Consider the following 22826-nt stretch of genomic DNA (forward strand, 5'->3'; position numbering starts at 1 on the left):
AAAGCAAAGATGATGATTTTTTTTTTTCCCCCCAGAATGAGTCATTCCAAAGTAATGGTGAGTTTTGTAACAGACATCGGATGATCAAGTTAAATATAGTTACAATTCTGATAACTTCTGTTACAGGTCACAAGGCCCAGCTAATGCTACTGAGAAATGTTCAAATGCCATGATAAAAGAAGTCCAAATTAGCATCCATAAGTGGAAATGTTGGTTGAAATGTTTCAGTCCTGAAGGTTAGCTGGAAAGTTCTGTCTTTCCAAAATAGAGGCAGTTGCAAACTGCTCATGGTTTTCCCACATTATATGCAGTACTGATCTCAATTAGTTTTACAGCATAAATGTCAAGAATCTCCTGAGATCAACTGACTCCTGAGTAACCTAATTATATCTCCGGGCCATTTTTGGTTTTGCATGATCATATTTACTTAGCAATAAATCCCTCATTCTGCAGGTATGCTATGTAATTGAATTACTTTTATCTTTTTTCCTCTTCTTTTGAAAGCCTTAGTGATTTTGGGGGATCATAAATAAAATTAAAGCAAAAAAGAGTTTCTCAAAAAGCTTTATGATTTGTCAATGCTGCTGAATCCATCCACATTTAATTGTATCTTTTAAACATCAACATCGTCAGGTTTCTAACCATCCCAGTCAGCTGCTGAAATATTCACAAGAAAGCACTACAAGAATTAAGAAAGAAGTAGGATGAGTTTCATTATCCAAGAATTGCGATCCTCCCTCTCAGTACCTGCAAGGGATGCCTGTAAATCTCCTGAACAGGTGGGGAAGATGCATGCCTCCGGGCTGGAGATTTCTGTGGGCTTTAGGAAGCACAGAAACAGCTGAGCTGCTGTAAGGGAAAAACTTCCCAGAAAAAAAAACCAAACCCACTGAGAGGCATTAAACACAGCCCTGAGCTGCATTATAAGAGAGGAGGGATGCAGAACAGGGTCTCAGAGACATAGGAACATTTATGAAACACCAGAGAGCCGCCAGCATTCTCGTATGGTCTGTGCTGGGTATCAGCTGCCAGCAAACAAGGCTCCAGTCAAAGCTGGAAGCTGAAGCCAGTCACACAGCTCCACAGCAGAGAAGGAGAGTAGGTAAAGAGAAGCTCAGCTGCGACAGAGACATGGATTTTAACTGGGAACGGTTGGCTGCTTTGGGCTTCAGCAGCTGGAGTGGGGTAGGAAACTCCTAGAAATCTCTGTGCTCCTGAGCTTGGTGTTGCATCACATATCCACAAACTACTGCACCTTCCTAGAGCTCTAACAAGAGAAAGCATCCTTGCCAGCTGCTGCATAAGCACATGGTTAGCGATTCTCTTACCCTATAAGGAGTATATAAATTAAAGCTTATAAAATATAACAGCTCTGATGGATACGGTGCTTCTTTCGCCACTAGCAGGTCCGCGTGACTTACAGCGATGGCAGCAGCACAGCCACGGGGTGTGCATGTTTTTATTCAGTGAGAACAAACTAGGAATGTGCAAACAGAACCTAACGCTGCCTCATAAATACAACTGACTATGCTACAATGAGAAGTGAAAAGTATGTAATAATATGAATACAAACTGCAGCATTTGCAATCCTTCCTGTGCGATACGGAGGCTGTAAGATTTTCCCTATAGGGAATGCTCTGATACAAATCTGCGCATACAGTAAAGTTACATCGGTGTCATTTCCATCTCTTGGCAGGACCTGGCTTTCTGCCTGCGCTTGGGCTGGTGCCTCAGATTTCTCTTGCACCTGGTGAGAGGCAGGAAGGTTATAACATCCTCACTGAATATTCACAATAGCCTCTGCAAGTTGTTTTCCAGGGAGTTGATTGGAGAATGTTAATTCTTTGATTCATCCCGAAACTCAGCAAGGTATCAAACATTAGTGTGAGACAGCAAAAGCAGCAATACAACACCTGCGTTTCCCCATGTCTAAGCTTCAAGTCAGCCAAAACCTGTTAATTGCTTCGCCTCTGCTCTTGAAAACAGCAAATGCTACCAATGCCTGTGCACCTCCGTGCAGCAGCGAGATGAGCAATGCCCACTGCCCACTCTGTGATAAAAGGAAACTAAGGAACACAAAAGAGTTCATGGAGACAAGCCTGAGTGAGAATAAACCTCCAGGTCCCTAACAGGGGTCTGTGCAATACAAACTGGTAAACAGAGGTACGGCATGAACAGGCTCTGGAGAAAATCTCAGGGTGTCTGGAAGGGTCAGTAAGATGTGCTCTAGGTCTGAGGTCCAAGTTTGAAGAAAGAGGAATCTCGTACATACCTTGGTCAGCTCTTGGGCGTTTGCCAGGTTGTCAACAGCGATAGCCAAGAAGACATTCAGGAGCGTATCTTTTGGGGAGCAGCTAAGGAAAAAAATCTTCACACAGCAAACACAATGAACAGTTTCCCTTCTGCTGCCACTACCCTTCTTTCCCCACTTGCAATCGTCGGTCTACTACGGATTGACCCCCCCGCACCACGGCTTTGCCTTCATTTTTAGCTCACCCACTTCTGCTGGGAGCCAGCTCTGCAGCACAGCAGGTGCTGGACATCCATTTGTCTCTTCCCCAGCACATATCCCTGGTGGGATGCACACGCGTGCTGAGCAGATGGGCTTTACAACGCTATAGGTGCAAATGGTACGGGACCACGCGGTGGTCCTAGAGACACAACAGCCCCTGCTTTTTCTTTCCAGAAGATCCACACCTACACTCCTGCCCGTACACACAGGCACAGAGGACTTCACCTTCATTTTTCCCCTCTTGTTTAAAAGGACAACCAGTAGAGCTCCTGGAAATTGGTCCTTTTAAAGTCACCATTTGCATAATATAAACATATAGGTATATAAAGGCATTGGGTACCATGAAAAAGTTACGCTTAGATCACTGCTGCATTACATACTGTTGGGAGGAAACTATCATGACATATCACACTGAAGTCAATATGACAATTAAACCACCGAGGACATCCTCTATCTTGAATGCTGCATCATCATGCAGAGCACAGCTACAGAAGAGCCTGTTAGCAGGACACCCAGCCCGAACTAACGAGCTCTGCCAGGAAACGGGCCGTTAGTCCAGGCCAAATTGCACATACCCCAGCTAAACAACCGCCAGTGCCCACGCTAGCCTGGGTCTCTCTGCAGAGCACTGCATTATATCACTAAGACATAACATTTCCCTATAGTTATTTATTCATATTTTATTTTCATTTTTCCATTTAATGATTTCAGCTATTACTTGTCCCTTCATAAATTTTATTGTTGTTATTCCAGCTACGCATCTGCAAAACAGTCCCAAAACAATTGTAAATCAGATACCTTTGCATATGAAAGGAGAGCAAGCAAAGCAAAACCAAGTCTCTCCAAGAAGAAAATGCATTTTGCTCTCCCACATTACCTGGTGACAGGAGAGTCACTCACTCCATGGCTGCGTAAACCTATGATTGCTCCTTGAAATATGAACATACACAAGCATGAAGTTGATCTCATGAGTCTTTATCCTCTGGAGACTCACAAAGGCTTTAACAGCAATGCGCTGCTACCGTCTTTGTATTGCACTGTCCTCACCGGAGCCAAATATGAGTCTGGGACCAGATGCAGGTCCCCATAAACCAAGTGAAATGATCACAGGACCTTTAGGCAGCTAATCAGCCCAACAGAAAATGACTGGAGGTGTCCCCTGTTTTGGTCTGTGCGTTGGAAGCAAGGCCCAAAGCGATGCTGCAGCCACGGCAGGACTGCGGGACGGGGGCGGCGTCCTGGATGCGATCGCTCAAGCAAGGGGAGGAGAGGCGAGGCATGAGCTCCCAGGGTGCTGGCAAGCCTGCAAGGAGATTTTGGGAAACCCTGGCCTCGGTACCCCTTTGATTGTTTTTCATTTCTCAGCAGGATGCCTGGAGGATTCATCTGAGGTTTCTCTATAAACAGAGGAGCCAGGAGTGGTGAAAGGCTGATTCATCGGCCGCAGTTGTCTCTGCCGAACAGAAGCGTGCCCAGAAATCCTCGTGCTCCAGCACGCTGGCTGCGGGCACTGCTGGCTGCAGAGCCGTTGCCACACGTTGGCACGGCTTCAGGAGACTTCCCAGGGTGGCCAGGGACCAAAGTTGGTCCAAACAACCAGCTCAAGGCCGCTTTGCTTTCCCTCTCAAGAGCTTTCACCAAACATAATTCAGCCAAGACTTCAGAACCAGACGCTCATGCCTCTAATTCCCATTGAGATGGGCGTCTCCAGAGCCTGAATGCCTGTCAAAACTGGAGACTCTGCTTGTGACAGTGGAAAGCAGGAGTTGTATTTAATCTCTTAGGATGCATCTGCATCCAGACTACCAAACCCCACAGGGGATGGAATGCAGAAACCTGGGGCTTCTCCAGGCAAAGGCCAGGTCATCCATCAGGTTTTCTCTGTGTCACATAACACAGGATGGAGGTTTTTATCATGTGAAGATGTTTCCTCTGGGACAGACAGAGGTTTGAAACGTGATGGCCATCAATCGCTCCTTCCTCTGTTCCAGCAGGACCGCGAGGAGCGCGGGGCGGGAGCACCTCAATCCCACAGAGCCCAGCAGATAAAGAACAAGAAAAAGGGAAAGATGATGCTCAAATGATCACCTCCCTCCCACGCTGGAGTCAGAGCTCAATCAACTTTTCATCTGCAAAGACACTAATTTCCCCATTTCCTTTTAACCGAGGGTTGGCAAGAGGGGACTGTCACTCCAGGGGGGGCTGGGGGTGCAGGCAGGGGGGCTGGGGCACTTCTGCCCCTGGCACCATCGGGATGCCGGCACTTTGGGTTTCTTCCTCTGGGGTGCTTGCAACACACTGGAAATGCTTCCAAGCCTCCTGTTCTGGGAATAAGCATCTCAGTAATAAAACTGTCTTCCTACCCTGCCTCCTACACACGTGCTGAAAATGTCTTGTGTAACATAATCAACCACTGGAAATATAATTAATTTTTTAACAGATCAGGCTGGTTTGATCCATCTCCAAGCAGACCCAATCTGGCAGAATGGGGTGTTTCTGCCCCAAGAAAGGTCCCTCAGCCCTTTCTGCAGAGCTCAGGGATTCCCAAATATCACCCACCTCCAGCCCCCGGTCCAGGCTGTACAACCCGGGCAGACCCACGGAGCTCACTGGCCCCTGAGCCGGCGGCTGGTGCCGAGAACGGCTCTCCTGCCCGGCAGCTAAGGGCACGGGGAAGGGCAGCAAGCTCCAGGCATTCGCAGCTTCTCATTTCAGGCTCCTCTGCAGTTTTTCATGGGTTTTTTCTTTTTCTTTCCTCAACAGATGCATCAATTTATCAATTAACTGGATAACAATGAACACAGGCATGGTGTAATTTCCTAGAAAATGGGCCAAATCCTGCTGTTACTCTAATCATACTACTTTCATTAAACCATTTCTGGCTCCACACAGACTCTCTGGAGCTGGGAACGTAACGTGAGAGACTTCTGACTTACAAAAACAAAGTTTCTGGATCTTTTGCTTGCAATAGTCCCTTGAAAAAGTAAATGGATTCAAAGAAACTGAGTGCAGCAAGAAGCAAGGGAAGCTGGCACCCAACCACCATTCTTCTCTGTGAAACAGAAAAATTACAATGCTCCAAGCAGCTTTGGAAAAGGAAAGGAGTCCCTCATGGTTAAAAAGAGCAGGTTTTGCAAGCTGACCCAAAATCGCCATTGCTGGTTCTCTAACAAGATTTAATCCAGTTCATCTAAAGTCTTAAAAATGAACTCGACAAAAGCCAATGTTCAGAAATCTTTTTTACCCAAAAATAAAACCAGTCCCAGCAGAGAAATCGAAATGCCTTTCAATGGCGACTGATCAGCCTCCGGAGTGGGTTAAGACCAATTTCAATGGTAGTGATACAAAAAAATGACACCAAAGTCCCACGTAAGAAATTCAGCCACAGTGAAGGGCTGGTGCAGAGAGGGCTGGTGGCAAATCCACACTTGACAAATGAAAAAAAAAAAAAATCCTCTGCATAAAAAAGCATGTTTTTAAAGATTTTGGAGGGAGTTCTGCATTGCAGAGGGGGAAAATCTTTGTGAAAGGGAGCGTGACTGTAATGTTCAAGTCTCAAGTTAGAGCTGAAAAGACAGTTCCTATTAATCTAATCTATAATCAAGCTAATCAACAACTTGGACTGTTCTCTCTAGGGTGTCCTCTTGGGCTGTGGGGCTCTCCTTGGGAAGGTGAACTCGAGACTCAGACACGTACCTCACCCTGCACACTCGCCTGTCTTTAACAGTGCAGGGGCACTGCAGCATCATTAACATTAGTAACTATTTTACTTCCCACAAAAAGGCAGGACTGGTCTTTTCTGGTAAACTAAACTTTATTTTCAGACGTTTCTGGTTATGTTTTGACAGCTAGTTATAACTGAAGTCCCTGGTAAGTCACACAGTTCAGCTTTTCCCCAGAGATAAATGACTGCCTGCTGCTTGCTCTCAGCATCAAAACTGTAGCTAGTGAAAAGCAGGGGTAGCAGTGACCTTACCAAAATACTGTTTGAAATATCAGTGCAAGCATTAGTGGGTTTATTGCTGCAATTCCCACGGTAAATAGGCAAGGAAATATTTAACCCCTCATCCTCCACCACAACCTCCAGCACTGTATCCCCCCACCTGCCCACGGTGTGTGAAGGTGAACAGGTACACGTGCGATGCCAAGAGGCTCTTACAAGCTCTCTGTGAAAGCGGCTGATGCTCTCAGACTAAGTTTCTACAGGGACAATCTGATCCAGGTCTCTAATTCTCCAACAGGGATGAAAAATCTCCATAGAAATTAATAGATTTCCTTCAGGTTTATAACTCTGATCACTAGTTGCTGGTGAAAGAATTCTAGGACACTGTAAAAGGGTTTCTGAGTGTTGTTACTGTTCGTGTCTCTGCACGTTGTGCTCACAGAAACCCACCTCCACGAAACTCACCCCCATCTGCAGGATTCAGGGAGAATTAGAGAATGACACCTGACACATCCTCCTTGCTAAACGCAGAGATAGTGCCCCAAAGAGTGCTCCGGTTGTGCTAAACCTGTGCTGCCAGCATGCGACTGGGGGCAAAGGGGATGAGGGGGGCAGTGGAGAGGGTCCCGGGGAAACAGCCAGGAAAGCCACCTCCCAGCTCTCCTCGGCAGCAGCACAGCAGAAGGGAAAACAACACAGCTGGTCTCTGCCAGAACGATATTTGGGGAGAATGTGGGTAAGGTTTTGACTCACCACTCTGCCAGGGCAAGCAGAGGTAAGCACCAAATTCATGGCAGTGGCAGTAGGTGAAGCTGGTCCTTATTCCCTCCTCTTCAGCATCCCCTGCTCTTTCCCTTTAATGAAAACCAAAGGATAAGGGAGAAGCCCCCTCTTTGGATTAAAGGTGCAAGAAGGGAATTTATATCCTGTTCCTCAAAAATGCTGGATCATAGCTGCTCTAAGGTTAAAAGTCTCTCTCTCAGCCCTGCTGTCAAGCCTGATTATAGCTTAATCTCATTTTCAAATACCAAGCCCTGAGGATTTAGAGATCTCCCTCCCTCCCAGCTCTCCACTGACCCAGTTTTCCAAAGCCTCATATTTCTGGAAGGGGACATGCTGCCCACCACGAGGTGCATGGCTGAGCATAGCTGCCGAGCCAGCCCAGGCTCACGGCTGCTCCGGTCTGACAGCGCACGTCAACGGGATAAACCCGCAGAGACACGCTTGTGTGACAAGCACCGCTCGCACGTTGCCTGCTCCGCTGTTCCTTGTCTTGGTTCCTCGTGCTAATGGGGAGATTTCAGACAGAGCAAAGGGACGGAGCCCTGCCACGTACACACTGACGTCCCATCTCTTCTCATCCTGACCCCCAGCTGAAAAGGTCTATAACAACTCCACGTCTCTAGCACAAGTACTGCCCCCCACATACCCTTCCCTTTCTCCTAGGTACCCAGCCGATGCTGCCAGCCCAAGCCTAGGAGAAGACCAGTGCTGGGACTGTAGCTAGCAAGAAGGTTCTCACTGCTGGGAAACCCTCCAGAGAACTCTCAAGCAGAGCGGCAACGCTCAGCGTTATTATCCCCATTTTACAGAACAAACAAACCAGCCAGGCTGCCTCATATATGCAACAGTTTTTAAGTTTCCATTTTTAAGGATGCTCTGTTGATGATGACTCCGCACAGCTTGTGGCTGCAGCCAACAAACATCTCACACCAACAATTTTGTACCTAGTTAATGTGAGCAATGCTACGCAACATCAGCCCATCAGCAGCCTCCGTCATGAAGCAGGGACAGAGCCATCACAACTACTCTGCTCTGCTGGGTCTTCTAATCACACCCAGCTGTTAGGTCAGAGAAACTCTTTGCTCATTTCTGTATAAAATACAACTTCCCTTTCCAAATCCCATCGCCATGTGAATGTTACGTTCTTCCCTCCTTAGACATCTCTGGGGACATAACACACGTCAGAGCGCTGCTGGCTCCTCAGCAGACATTTGGGGGGGACACAAGCTCCTGGTTTCCTACTCTTCTCAAGAGATTTTCGTAACTAAAAGAACAAAACATCTTCAGTGACTTCGTGTGTCAGGCCATAAGGGGGGGAGATTTAGACATTAGGAAGAACTTCTTCCCTGTGAGGGTGCTGAGGCCCTGGCACAGGTTGCCCAGAGAAGCTGTGGCTGCCCCTGGCTCCCTGGCAGTGTTCAAGGCCAGGTTGGATGGGGCTTTGGGCAACCTGGGCTAGTGGAGGGTGTCCCTGCCCATGGCAGGGGTGGGACTGGGTGGGCTGTGAGGTCCCTTCCCACCCAAACCAGTCTGGGATTCTATGATTTTCCCACAACATAAATTAACTCATAATAGGCCATTTTTAAAGTAAAACATGAAAATTAAAATGAATTAAGACTATGCTCACATTGCCATCAGAAAAGTGACACCAACATGGACAACTTACCTACACCTCTTACCCCGGGTGCTGCAAGAAGCAAAGTTATAGTAATGATTTGGTTTTAAAAAGTGTAAGTAAGGCTGTGAGAATTTAAACAAAACTGGATATTTCTAGCACCTCAGGAAGGGTGTGTGGCACACTGTGCCACTAACAGAAGGCAATGTGTGTAAGGATACAGTTACCAAACAACGTCAGGACAATGAAGTAAATGGAGGAGAACATCCCCGAACGAACACCACCCTGCGATTCTATCCCGTGGTACATCACCGCGTTCCAGTCCTCCCCCGTCAGGATCTGCACAGGAATATTCAAGAGAGAAGAAGAAAGGGTGACTAAAAGGAAAGACAAAGCAGGTGAGGTCTGGGGGAGGTAGGCAGCTTGATGCAATCCAGGACTGGTCTCTGGGAGGAACACGGATGAGCACGTTAGTGTGTCAGACTGCAGTGTGCGACACCAAACCCCCAGCCCTGGGCGGTCTCACCCCGGGCTGGATGGAGCTTTCTCCTCTGGCACGGGCTGAGGAGTGAGGACTGCTGGTGAGAGCGAGGACCACTGGTAAGGGAGGACCGCTGCCCCATTCCTGCCCCGTCTTGGTTACATGCCTGCTGCCCACCTCTGACCGTAGGCTCTCGTGCAGGCGGAGGCAGCAAGAGCCACATTCCAACGCTTCATCCCCAACAAAATTTCTCCCCCCTCTCCATTTTTAGGTCATGCAGAGATACCAGGTGTCAGCAGCTCCATGCATGGCATTTCCCACAGACCTAACAGAACTCTGACCTCTAAGCCCAGTGCCCTGAGTGGGACCTCTGCCAGCACCAACTCCTTTCCTTCACTTCATCCAGAAAGGGTTTGCTCAGCTCCCCCCCGACCCACGCACTCTGTACGCACCGAGTGACTGCACATCAGGAGGAAAAACTCCTGCAACTCCCTTCCACTGTTCCTCTGTTCCTCAGGGCTGCAGACAGCCTTGCTGCAGCTGGTGCATGCGTGAACATGACTCCAAATGCCAGGCACACCTGCACGGTTTGCCAGGGGTCTGCACCACGACGGGTTCTTCTCCAGGCTTCCTGCTTGCCAAGGACCCCCAGCCACCCAGATGGCCACAAACCACAAAAAACCCCCACAAAACCCCTAAGCAGAAGCAATAACCAAATGTGTGGGAGTGAGGACAGATGAGAGGAGTTTGAAGGGGAGATTGTTCCTCCTGCGTCCTTGTACGGAGGCGAGCACAACCGCAGCCTGGCTCTGCAGAGCTGTCCTGGCTGCAGGCTCTGGATACTGACCCGAGGCTAATTAGCAAACCCATGAATAATAGAAAAACTAATCATAAGAAGTGAAAACACCTAAGACTCAAATAAGCCTTGTCATGCTAGATGCTAATTTTGCACCAGCCTGAATTGCCTGCCATTCCTGGTTTTCACCAATGACTGTAACACAGCAACATTTTGGGCAGATCAGCACTTCATCTGCCTGCCATGGCAGAGTCGAACGATAGTTAGATTTAGTACATTAAAACAGGCCCACTGGGATGTGAAGCTCAAATTCCTAAATAGGAAGTTGTCTTTGTGTTCAGTAGGGGGAAAAAAAAAAAAAACAACCAGAAAAGCCCAAAGCACGATGTGTATTGTAGTAATCAAGTCCCATGTGCGTGCAGTATGCTCGAAACAATTGCAAATTCCAGGCTAGTCATCAGCTGCTGATAGAGGGAAAATTTCTTGCTTCAGGGTTGGTGCTGATGACAGGAATAGGCTAAGAGCAAGTATAGACACAAGGACATACAGTGCATACACAAACTTCTTTCCTAAATGCAGAATCTGGTCTCAAATAATTCAGAGACCAGAATTCAGCCTAACTCACACCATTGGAGTTACTCTGGATTTACACCAGAGAATATGAACCAGGGCACGGGGCTTTTAACTCTGGCACTCAATTATGCGAAATACTGTTCACAAACTTGCATTCACATCATTTCCATTAATTCACAACTGTTCCTGCTTTCTGGGAATAACCGTAAAGTGATCTCTGTTCACACAAACATCTGTGGAAATGGAAACTGGTGGGAACACCTCCATGCCCTGCAGAAGACCAGGAGCTGCAGGTATCACAAATTACAGGCTGCACGTAAACAAGTCCAGCAGGTTGGGGTCTGGGTTCAAAAATTCAATTGGATTATTTTGGAAGTGGAACAAAAACTTAAAGGGGGAAAAAAAGAAATGTTTTATGGAACTTTTGCAGAGATATAAATACTCTAAACTAACCAGCCTGCCTGGGCAGGGCTGAGGATGCTCTCTGAGGCCCTGGCAAGAGGACAGACACCTTGACCTTCCCACTGTTTGCATTGTCACCCATCAGCTGGAGGAATTACTTAAGCAATTAGGTATCAGCCCTCAAGGAGCAGAGCACGTGCAGTGAATAAAAGTTTTTCTGCCCTATAAAATCTCCACTTAGGGATGCTGTAAGAACTTCTTGCTACAGGTGAGAAAAGGAGCATTGCAGAGGGAAGGGCGCAAGTGATGAGGACTTTGGAGTAAGGTGAAGCCCAAACATTTTGTTTTTCCCTGGGCCCAAAACCACTTTTGGCTGTCCCAAATGAATGTTTTGTCCAGTGCATCTCAGTATTCAATACTTAGGCTTGGCTGAGGAGCCATCAGGTGATGGAATAAAAACAGCTGTCAAGAGCTGTTGGGAAATCTTAATGAACTAATGAGCACATTAACGGTGGGAGACACTCAGCTGCAGAGGAGCAGTACCACACCATTTCAAAGGGCTGTCCTGAAAGAGTGATGTTTTCCTGAAGAAGGGCTGAGTAAATGCAAAATCACATCAGCTCAGTGTCCTATCTTGCAGACAGGTCAGCGAGGGCAGCCCGGGCACTCGGACATCAAACCGAAGCCAGCTCTGCTTCCCAAGCCTCGGCAGAGCTGAGGTTTGGTCCCATCCTGCCTCCACGACTCCTCATCTCCTCCAGCCATCACCAGTTCTTAGCAGCTGGCAGCGTGAAATTATTTACACAGCAACTCTTAGGGAGCAGAGCACGTATAGTTAACACAGGTCTTTCTGCTTTATAGAGTCTCTGTGCTTATGGATGTTGTACACGCTCCCAGCTCAATGATTGCTGCAATAGGGAGATGCAACTAGCTATTTTTCATGTGTATATATATAATATATACTTTCTTGGGAGCCAGGAGCTGGAGAAAAACGCATGATGCTCTTCCAAGGGAATTGAGGGAGAGTGGGGCTCAGTTGCACCCAGCACTGAGTTCAGCCAGCTGCCAGGCAGACAAAACGTGTCCTGGGAGTCGCACGACAGAGCACCGTGAGCCAGCCAGGTCTGCTGAAATAAAATGGGCTAAGGCAGGCTGCAGCACACTTTGTTTAAGACTGCTTCTTAAAGAATCTCCAAAGAGGTTAGGGACAGACAGGGTGTATCTGGCTTTATTATAATGTTCAAGACATCGAATGCATTCACTGAATGATGATGATTCACTGAATGCTCACTAGAGCAGCAGCTACACGAGCCTGCTGGCTCGCCTGAGTTTACGGAAGACGAGGTTAGAAAAGAATCCAAAGCCCATACTGAAGAAATGTTGACACGGTATTTGCAATTCAGGGGAGCGGTGGGGACGAACTGGGAGCAGAGGTTGTCAAAATGCCTTCGCGAGGCTGGACTGAGTTAATTCAGTGCTGATGGTTTTGCTGGTTTTAATTCATAGCTCTGATGTTCTAGACAAATGTCATAAAACCAACAGTGTTTTCCTTCATCCCACAGCCACTATGTTACAGGGGTATTTATCTCAGGAATAGAAAGGAAATATTTCAGCTAAGTATTCTCAAGAGACAGCTATAGTCTCAAAGCAAAATAACATCAAAATTTCCAGATGCTCATATCCGGAGCCTGACTCAGGTTCAGTTCCGGCTCTGTGGCAATACCTTTCTGTTTCTTTAAGCCTTTTCTTTGATGAGTACTAAAATACTATGCAAATATTAACTTACCATGATTTGCAATATCCTGCGAGGTACTGAACCTGCTTCACATCTGGAGAGAAGCAATATCCATATGAAGCTGCTTAAGCTGAGGTCACAGGACTCATTGTCTTTTAGACTCTTTTTCTGTTTTAATCCAAAAATTGTCATCAAACCTTTGGGGTTTTGGTTTGGTTTGGTTTTTTCCTTTCCTGCAAGTCTTGGCTTGAGCCCACATCAAAAATTTGTGTAGGACAACGCTACAAGTGCCAGGCAGTCTTTCATGGACCTGTGTTACCTGCACGCGGAGCAGGGTGCAGCTTCCCTAAATCTCTACTGACACATCTGAAATAACTGTTTTTAAAAAAGGCATGCAGAGAACAGCTGCATGCAAAATTAGGCTCTTAAATCTGAACACTGCATCCGCCAGAACTGAGACTTCTTCCTGCCATCACAGGAACTCGCCCAAGGCTGATGCCTCTTTCCGTGCTCCCCCATTGATTGTAATTCTTATCCAGCATTATCTTATCTTGAGCTATTACTGTGCAAAATGCTACATTATTTCCCTACCGCCTGGAGCTAGCTCAGGCTTCTCTCTTCATTAAATTATGGCAACCGCGGGAGAAAGTGAAACAGGTCACGCACTCACTGGCTGTAGGATTTCTGGTGGGACGATTTATGCAGCGGGGCACGAGCCAGTGCTGCCACGGCAGCGCGCAGCCCCGGGCAGGGGCCTGGGAAGATGACAGCCTGGGCACACACAGCCTTTATGGTCGGCACAGAAACATGTATTTTATCCATACTTTTTTCCTAGCAAAAAATCTTTCGTTCTAGTTTCCCTTAATTCTATGGCATTGATTTTTAAAGATGCTTTGATTAGTCAGCGTAGCAAAACACCTGAGAAGGAAGGACGACTTCTATCCTAAATTCCACGGGGGTTATGGGGACCTCTTTGCTCCCCATAAGCAGGAAGAGATGCTCAGTAATTTACTGTCTAATGCTCACTCGGGACAAGGGATGGCTTTACCTGGAATACTGTGAGGATGGCGGCAGGGAAGGTATCGAAATTTGTGGTTGGTGTTTCATCTTGGAAATTGAATCTAGAGAGAAGAAATAAAAACAAGAGCAATAAGGGACAAGCAAAGCTCCTGCGGTCTCATAATACCTTGTAACCGGAGTCAGAGAGCAACATTTGTTCCACCTGGCAATAATACCCCAGGCAAGCGCAGCAGGGAACACGGCGTCTGAGAAGTTGCTTAACAGAACTATTAGCAGAAACTCCATTTTATTCCTGGAGAAAATTCTGATGCTTTGAAATTCGTTTTCATCCACAATTAAAATGAACAATCAAAATCTCAAATGCTTTTTGTGGAACAAACCATTCCAAGAAGTTTTTGTTCTCAAGTGTAGAAGTCAATTGAAATGGCCCTCTTAGTAGGTCATTGAATTTTAAATTTTTTGACATAAAATAGTGGTTGATTTTAAAAAAAAAAAAAAAAAAAGTTATTTCATTTCAAAAAACACACTTGAGTTTGAATGGTGATATTGTGATTGTTCTTTTCATCACAACTGACATTTCTTGGCAAAAAACAAACAGATTCAACAAAACTATGTTTTCCAGCACAAAAATATTCTAAGTAAAAAAAAAAATAAATCCTGTTGCCCTGGCTCTGAGGAAAATAATTTGCCTTTCCCCTCCCAGCAGAAGTGCTGCCCCCCCTCAGTCCTGTTTCAGAGGTCTGGGTGTACATGGGGCCTATAGAATGATACAGGAACTTTGAACTATAGCAACTAGAAAGAGTTCCAGAAAAAAAAACACCAGAACGGGAACAATTCTCCTATAAACCAGAGATCACACCTCAGCAGCCCAGAAAGACCGACGTCTGCACCCCGGATGGGGCTATGAGGAGCCCTGCAGCCCCCCTCCCCCTTGGGCAGTGCGGGTGATTGCTTTCAGATAACCCCTGACAGGACCACGATTGATTAGACTCACTGTCCTCCAAAGAGCTGCATCCCCAGCAAAGCAAACACCACGATGAACAGGAACAGCAGGAAGAGCAAACTGATGATGGACTTCATGGAGTTCAGCAAGGAGACCACCAGATTCCTCAGGGAATTCCAGTACCTGCATTGGAGATCAGAGCAGCCAAGAGGTAACGGGAGCGGGAGAAGAGCCTTCAGTGAGAAACTAAAACGATCTATTTTCTTATTATAAAAAAAAAAAGGAAGAGAATGGCAAGGATTATCAGCATCTTTAAAGTCCCCTCTATGGTTGGAAAATACAACTGAGTGGCAAAATCTCTCGTAGCATCGCAAGGGCGAGATGGTCGCCTCGGTGCACATGTACCCGTGCAGAGCAGTCGTCTGCAGTGAAAGGGTTCGGTTAGTTTCTCAGTAACCCCTTTCCTGGTATAGATGTCAACCTTTTTGCCTCTTGCCATCCAGCATGGCAGTCAGCAGGGGTGTCAAAACCAGGGATGTACGGCTATCATCAAGGTGAGACTGACCGTGAGGACAGTGAACCCCTTTGTAAGACACGAATCAGGAATAAACAGCCCGTTTCTACCAGGACATCTTTGCTGTGTGTCCTTCCAACTTATCGAATGCCAGTACCCACAAGTGGACTTAAACTCACCCATGTTTAAACATTTCTGTAGATGTTTAACACACATATCCATGCACAGCCATGCCTTCAGTGTGGGGCAATTCAGCCACACGGTTTAAGCATCCAGGACTAAGCAACTGCCTCGGAGGATGAAAACAAATCCAGGATATTAACTCCAACACGGCAAGAGGGAATGGCTCAGCCAGAATCCTGACTGACACATCCAAGTTGCATCCGGCCAGATACTGAAGTTAGTTTGCTTTTATCTCCTCTGTCCTCCGAGACGGCTCCTGGCACACTCGCAGGCTCCAGGCACATCGAGTGACAGCGTGCCGGGGAGGGTGCTCAGAAACAGCTCTCTCTCCTGGCTTTATTGCCCTGCTGAGAACAGGCAGGGAGCATTTATATTAGGAAAACTAATGAATCAGAAAATGCAGAAAGAGCTATTAAGCAGAGGAGCTCTTTGACGATCTCCTTTTGGACAGACAGGCACACAGAATGAGGGGGCTGGAGCAGGCAGTAGGAAACGAGTGATGTAGAGCCATTTCCTGTGTCCTCTGTTGAAAGTTTTGAGTCTGACACCATGGGGGGAAATTTTTCTCTCTTTTTCCTCCAGTGACTTGTCTCGTTTCCACTGCCCGGCACTGGGAGCTGCCATGCAGAGGTCACACTCTGCAGCAGATGCTCTGTCATCCTGCCCTGCGTGTCCTCCGGCTGCGGTTTTGGGGACAGACCCGTGCACTGAGCTCCTTCCTGCAGAGCAGCTGTGGGTATCCACCAGAAGAAAGCCCATGGATTTTTCTGTCTGCTGATGGGGGGGAGCAGCTCAGAGCTTGAGTCAGAAGAGCAGAAACACCATCTTTTCTCTTCTCTTCGTCTTCATTTTCCTCCTCTGCCTTCCTCCAGGTGTAGCTCTGAACCACCCCACGTTTCTCCGTGCTGAGGATGACGCAGACACAGCTACCCCAGGAGAAGCAGGATCTTGCACTCCCTTTGCACCCATTCCGAGAAAAGTTACGTCCATAATACAGTGACAGAGGTTTCAGGGGAAACTTTGGTCTCTTGGGAGGATATCTTCAATTGAAAATGTTGCAACCAAACCTACTCGGGGTTAGCCCCTAAGCAAAAGGGGCTGAGCTGCTCTCCTGGGAGGAGGAGGAAGGTTTGCTGATCACACAGCTCTCCCCAGCTTGACACAAGAGCTTCAGGCAAAATCTGCCACAAGCAAGGGGTTCGCAACTCACAGTTAACACAACCGGACACAAAATACCTGTGGAGGCTCTGTCTTGTCCTGGAATAGCTCAGCACCAAACCCTGCCTGGCTACAGGGTGCCAGGATATAATGAGGAGTTGCATTTCTACAGGTGCCACTCCCATTCAGTTCTGTCCTGACAAAGGGGAAAACACGTGAAGCTGTTTTCTCCTTGTCCTCCTTGAATTTTAATCCCTCTTTGGCTGCATCCCCTAGTACGTCACCTTTCAGGCCGGCTGTAATTTAACTTTTAAGCTATTGCACCACTCTGCTGCCTCCAGTCACTCTGACTCGGGACATATGAATCAAAAGGTCTAATACCATCGATTATTCAAAGCGGGTGGACTGCAACTGGCTTCTGTTCAACACGGGGAGGGGGGGGAACCAAAGCAGAGAGCTTCAGAGAAAAATTGCTATGAAAGAGATGGAAAAAGGGGAAAAAAAAAAAAAAAGGGAAAAAAGAGAACTACTGAGGGTCAGGATGTTTTCACGGTAAAGACTAATGAGTAGCAATCCGTGCCTGGTGCCATTGCTTCAGTCGCTCTGCACGAGCTATGCTAGGACTGAGCTGTGCAGCTCAGGCACTGGGATAACGTGACCCAGTACAGCCGAGTGAGCTGGGGGGAAACTGGTTCCTGGTAACGCAATGAACACATTTCTGTCACATCAGGTGGAAAATCCGCATAATTAGGTCATCAGTGGGGTGAGAATTTCACTCGCTGTCCTGAGAAGGGGGAGAGCACTCAGCTTGCTCTGTGATATGCTTTGTTAAGTTAAATTGAAGGCTTCATCCTTTTAGTATGTTGGCTAAAATCCTGACTACTCAAAACTTGTAAAAAGATTAATTTTTACTTGCAAAAATCTCAAATTTTTTTTACAAGTCCAACATGCAATCAAATACACTAAATCTCAGTAGCTCCGGATAAAATTAACTGCTGACAATTAATTACTATGAATTTACTACAAAACCTGGAGTTTTCCATAAACAAGATTAGTGCAAAGGTAGGCTATAGTGACATTTTAGGGGCAGGCGCCCATCTATTTTGCTGGACATTTACTGAATTTTATATTTCCAACCCCTTTGTCCCACAGTACAACAAACGACAGTGTCTCACGCAAATCTTGGATCTGCGTAATTAGCAGATGCACATCAGCAAACCCTACTGAGTTAACAAAACCCGTGCAGCTTGAATAACTGCAGAAGTACCTAGTTACTTCAAATGACTGTTTTCCTCAAATGTGATAACCTGTGCTCTATCTATTTGAGGTGGTTGGGTTTTTTTTGGAGGGGAGGTGCTATTCCTCCTTTTGTTGCTTCAAGCCAAGAACAAGGAAGAGAGTGACAGAAAGAGGGGAGATCTGAGGAGGTAATGGTGTAAAATGGTGTAAAAAAAAAAAAAAAAAAGGTGGAAAACAGCAGCAAGAGCACCTCAATACGTCATCAATTTCCACACCACAATCTTGAAATCCTGCAGAAATTGCTCTAGATGGATTTATAAATCGCACGGGAGCCGTTTGCTAATGCCAGCACACATTAACGCAACGCATGAGCATGAAAACAACTGAAGAGCTGTGGCAACCCAGGTTTAGTGGAAATTCAGCTTCACAGGAGTGAAAATTCAACTTCACAGGCTCAAGACTGAAGACCTCAGACATTCCCAGACCAGACACAGCACAAGCAGCAGCAACACACTTCATATTTGTGTCAATGCAGTGGTCCAGGCACCAGGATTTAGGATCTAGCAATAACCAGGGTATTTCAGTTTTCCAGTACCTAAATACTTAAGGAACTATCACCAGATTAACAGTAGATAAAGACAGTGGGCAGCTGATGTGGCTTAGAAAGTAAATAACAAACTTTTTTCCTCTTTTACCACAAGACACAAGGGATCAATCACCTCACAAGATTTTTGTTTTAAGCGAGCGTAAAAACAGAGAAAAGGAGGATGCTCTCATGCAGCCCATCACTACGTCGTGGAGCCCTCTGCCTAAGGATAGACAAATCTGTACACAAGGCTGGGAAAAGGGTTGTCAAAAGGCCTTGTGGATACAAATACAGGCTCAGGAGCTCCCGAAACTTTCAGCTGCCAGAACCCCAAACTACCCAGCCAAGGAAAGGGCAATTCTGCTTCTGCAGTTTTCTTCTGCTCCTGCCCCCCCATAGGGTGAGTGCAGACATAAGATGTTAGAACAGACAAGACCTTTATGCCAGCTGGCACAGCGGGGTTTGAGTTTGTTTTCTAGGTTTTTAAATTTTTTTATTTTTTTTTTTTTTTTTACAAGTGTGGAAAGCACTACTGCTTGCTGTGGGGCTGGTGATACAGATTTCATATATTTCATATGGTGCTAAAAGTCTAATGTGAGCAGAAAGGGAGCTGGGCTTACTTTGTGACTTTGAAAATCCTGAGCAGTCGAAGCGCTCTCAATACGCTGATGCCAAACGAGGTGCCTGGTTTCACTGCAGCCCAGATAACTTCAAATATACTTCCCACGATGACCTGCAAGAAGAGTCCATTTTACATAAGGCAAAACTTTCGCTTCGTTCTTTGTGGTGCTTCTAGAGAGGCTGAGGACAGAACAAGAATCAGAGCGTGGTCTGTGATAGTTTTCTTATGAAGGCTTCAGCAAAATTATGAATTAGCCAACAGCGCTAAAAGACCTAGAAGTGGGACAGACACATAGGAGATCACAGATAGGAAACTGCTGCTTTCTTTTCTAGCAAGCAAACTGCCTTAAAATAACCTTTTTTGAAGGACGCCATACTTTGTTTGTTTTTACACTGGCTCAACTGCAAATGCCAAGGCTTCATCTGCCCACCCCACGCAGTCGGTCCGTACAGCCTGCAGAGATGCAGGGCGACGCTGCCCCATCCTCCCCTTCCCACCAGAACCACCGAAACTGCAAAACAGCGAAGCATTAGCTCTGGGCAAGATCTACCAGAAACTTCTAACAACTGAGAGTCTTTAGGAGAGTGATTAAGGCAATAGCAATTAAGAGATCCTGCAAAGCCTCTAGCACGCACATCCAACCATCTGCCAGGCCCGCAGCTTCAGGTTATTGAAAAATTGTCCCCGATCAAGGTGGTTTTTTAAGTTTTGTTTTGTCTGTTTGTTTTAAGGTTGGCAGAGAATTATGCTTAAGTGATAAAGAAATCTTCCCTGAAATCCTTTATTACTAAAAGGACAAAATAGTAATGGGTTAAGCACAATTGGAAAGGGCAATTATATCCACACAGGTTACTGCACGGTTAATAAGAGAAGACAGGCATTTCGCTGCCAATCGCTGTTAGTACTTGCATTAACCTAACATTTCAGAGCTCCCATGGACCATGCTCCCCAGTTGCACAAAGCACACCATAAACACATTATCACCGGACCCCAGCGAGCAACTGGTTTGTGTTGTGAGAGGGAGTGCTAGTGGGAAGTCAGGGCAAGCAGACCTGTGCCTGAGTACCTGAGCAGTGTTGGGTACCCCGAGCAGCTTGGAAACCCCTTTCATAAACAGAAACCTGGATGTCTTAAAAATCAGCAAATGTAGTGGGAAAGGGAGACATACAACAGTTGCTCATCCAGTCACTCCCATCACAAAAAGAAGGAACTAAAATTTCTCTCCCACAGTCTATGGCTCTTGGGAATCCCTCAGCAAAAACCTTTCCTTAAACCCTCCACTTGTTACACTGATAATTAATTTTCCTGGCGTCTCAACATGGCCTCCTGGGAGTTGTTGCACATGAGACCCCACTGGACCATTTCTCCCAAGACCGATGTTGCCCTGATTTGTTGTTTCACTTTTTGCATTTGAACAGTTTCATCTTGATGGTTTGTCAAACTAAACTGACTACAGATCTGTGTGATGTTCCAGTGGGGGTGAAGTAGTCGAATTAATTCTGGGGGCTGGAAGGTGGGTGAGGAGGAAGAAACATAGCTAGAAGTAGGATCCCAGTGGATTCTCTAAAGGAGGAAAAATTAAAAACAGATCAAGAGCTTTACCTCCTGGGAAACACTCAGCAAAGCTTATTGCCAGTGCTGCACTCACCATAGCAGGACACAAAGCAGAGACACCTGGTAGGTTTATCTCTTGCTTAATGCAAGCTCCTAAATCACCCATCCCTGACCATCAGGAACAAGCTCTTCTTGTTGTGGAAGGAGCATCCTGGATACCAGAATCCAGGGCACTTGGCAGCCAGCGTGGGGGCGAGCTGGCTGCAGTTCGGAGTCTATTTGATGTATTGGTGAAGGACAACAACCTAGTGTCCGTCACTAGGCAATGCAAACAAGGCAATGCTACCCTTCACAGTCTAACTAGGCAACATCAATTCAACGAAAGCCAGGTGACAGACCCCTTGTATTCTGCGGGCACACGCTTTGTTCCAGCCTTTGCAGGACACCTTGCCAGTACAGTTAAAGTTCTCCATCAGTTGGCTGCCTGCAGTTGAGGGGAGCCTCTCTGCCCCTCTGCCAACTCTGAACGTGCAGACTTACATTTTCTGTGTTATCTTACATCACCTGTGTTATTTGTGCTCCAGTTTCCTCTCGTGACTGTGCACTGTCCTTTGGGCTACGCAGCCAGAAAGAGCGGCACGATGCATTTCAATGCTCTGAGCACCACCAGCTGCAATGGACACCCCAGAGAGGAGAGCCCCACACTTGGTGCAGCCTGATGCAACACCTCAGTCTGTTGGACACAGGTCATTCTTGGGGTGGATGGTTTAATCTCAAAGTCTGTTTAGCTCTGAGCATTCCTGCTGACTCTGCCAAAAAGAGGAGAAGTTGGCTCTACCTGTAGCCTTGGATTTAGGAGTGGTCACATACCAAAGGTAAGAATACCTCCTCCTCCCTTGCAGAAGCAGAGCTGAAGCAGGGAATTTTGCTCCATAAGGGAAAAGAATCACTCCTGGAATTTTGGCAGATAAAGACTAGAAACAACAGACTAAATCTTGGAGACAAGAGCTGGGTGATGCATACAGTGACCTGAACTCTTTTCACCTTGCCTGTACCTGCATCATAAGCTTCATATCTGGTTTGTTAAAGAAACCTTATAGACCGATTCCCGCTCTGGAATGCGGTGCTCAGCTCACACTAAAGGTAAGAAAAGCAGAGTTAACCTCTGTGAGGACAGATTACAGCCCAATAGCTTTTAATGAATAAATTAACATCTGCATGCAATGTTCTTGGTTAAATGGAGTCAAAACCGGCCCCACTATTCACACTTCAAAACTATAGTTTTAGCACGAAGGGGAGAGCCTGTACTTCTGCAATACAAGGGTGTGAGTTATTGCCTTTCTGTCACCTAATCACGTATTTAGACTTCTACTTCTGGGCACTCATGTCTGAAAAGTGCTGCCTATGTATCTTGAGGTAAAGGCCATTAAATAGATGATAGGGGAGGTGAGCAATAAGACGTGTGGGGTTTTTTGTCCTTCAATCACCTCGTTTAAATGGGAGCGAGAATCTCTCGGTAATCAGAGCATTTACTGGCGCTGATGCTGCGAACACCCTGTAGCTTGCTGAGGAAATGAAATCCCCAGCTATCACATTTCTTCAAAAAGGATGATAACGAGGGGAAGCTTAATGTGTTTCACTGCAGCTAATTTATACGATGACTACTCCCCGCAGAAGACACACTTACAGCAGCATTTCCCATACGCACCCTTAAACACCCAACCCCATACAATAACGGGAGAGCCACACACTTCGTCCTCACAGCTGAAGCCTACTCACCCCAAAGTCAAAGCAGTTGAATGAAGAGTGGAAGTAATTTCTTGGCCCCAGTCCATACATCTTCAGAGACATCTCAGTAAGGAACAGACCCAGAAAAACAAACTCTGCGAAATCTAGAAACAGGAAAAGAGATTAAATTAGTCCACAAGACCTTGGTAGGCAGATCTCTTCATGTAGGGAACAATGGCAATTTTTCACAACACAGACTGCCTCCTGCCAGAAGAAAATCCCTTTGCAATGGCAAACAAGACCCTGAGGACAGTTTCATGTAATTATTTCTATATGCACATGAGCTGTATTCAGCTTTTAAGAACTGTGAAGGCAATGTTTCATGTGTACTGTGGGAAGGTTGGCATGAGCATTAAATAATATTCTCATCATCTTTGTA

The 22826-nt window shown here is 46.4% G+C and overlaps 1 protein-coding gene across 5 annotated transcripts in view; it reads right to left on the bottom strand.

The window, feature by feature from the left end:
• CACNA1B (calcium voltage-gated channel subunit alpha1 B) overlaps positions 1-22826 on the bottom strand; it is a 294580-nt gene that overhangs the window by 99247 nt on the left and 172507 nt on the right. For all 5 annotated transcript variants that reach the window (XM_075772765.1, XM_075772766.1, XM_075772767.1 and 2 more), the window contains 6 exons: positions 22439-22551; positions 19104-19216; positions 14855-14986; positions 13889-13961; positions 9075-9192; positions 2273-2340 (listed from right to left, as the gene is read on the bottom strand). In XM_075772765.1, the coding sequence (XP_075628880.1) occupies positions 2273-2340; positions 9075-9192; positions 13889-13961; positions 14855-14986; positions 19104-19216; positions 22439-22551 (617 nt within the window). The remainder of the gene's footprint in view (positions 1-2272; positions 2341-9074; positions 9193-13888; positions 13962-14854; positions 14987-19103; positions 19217-22438; positions 22552-22826) is intronic.

This window comes from Balearica regulorum, chromosome 20 (assembly GCF_011004875.1).
Source record: "Balearica regulorum gibbericeps isolate bBalReg1 chromosome 20, bBalReg1.pri, whole genome shotgun sequence".
NCBI classification, from domain to species: Eukaryota; Metazoa; Chordata; class Aves; order Gruiformes; family Gruidae; genus Balearica; species Balearica regulorum.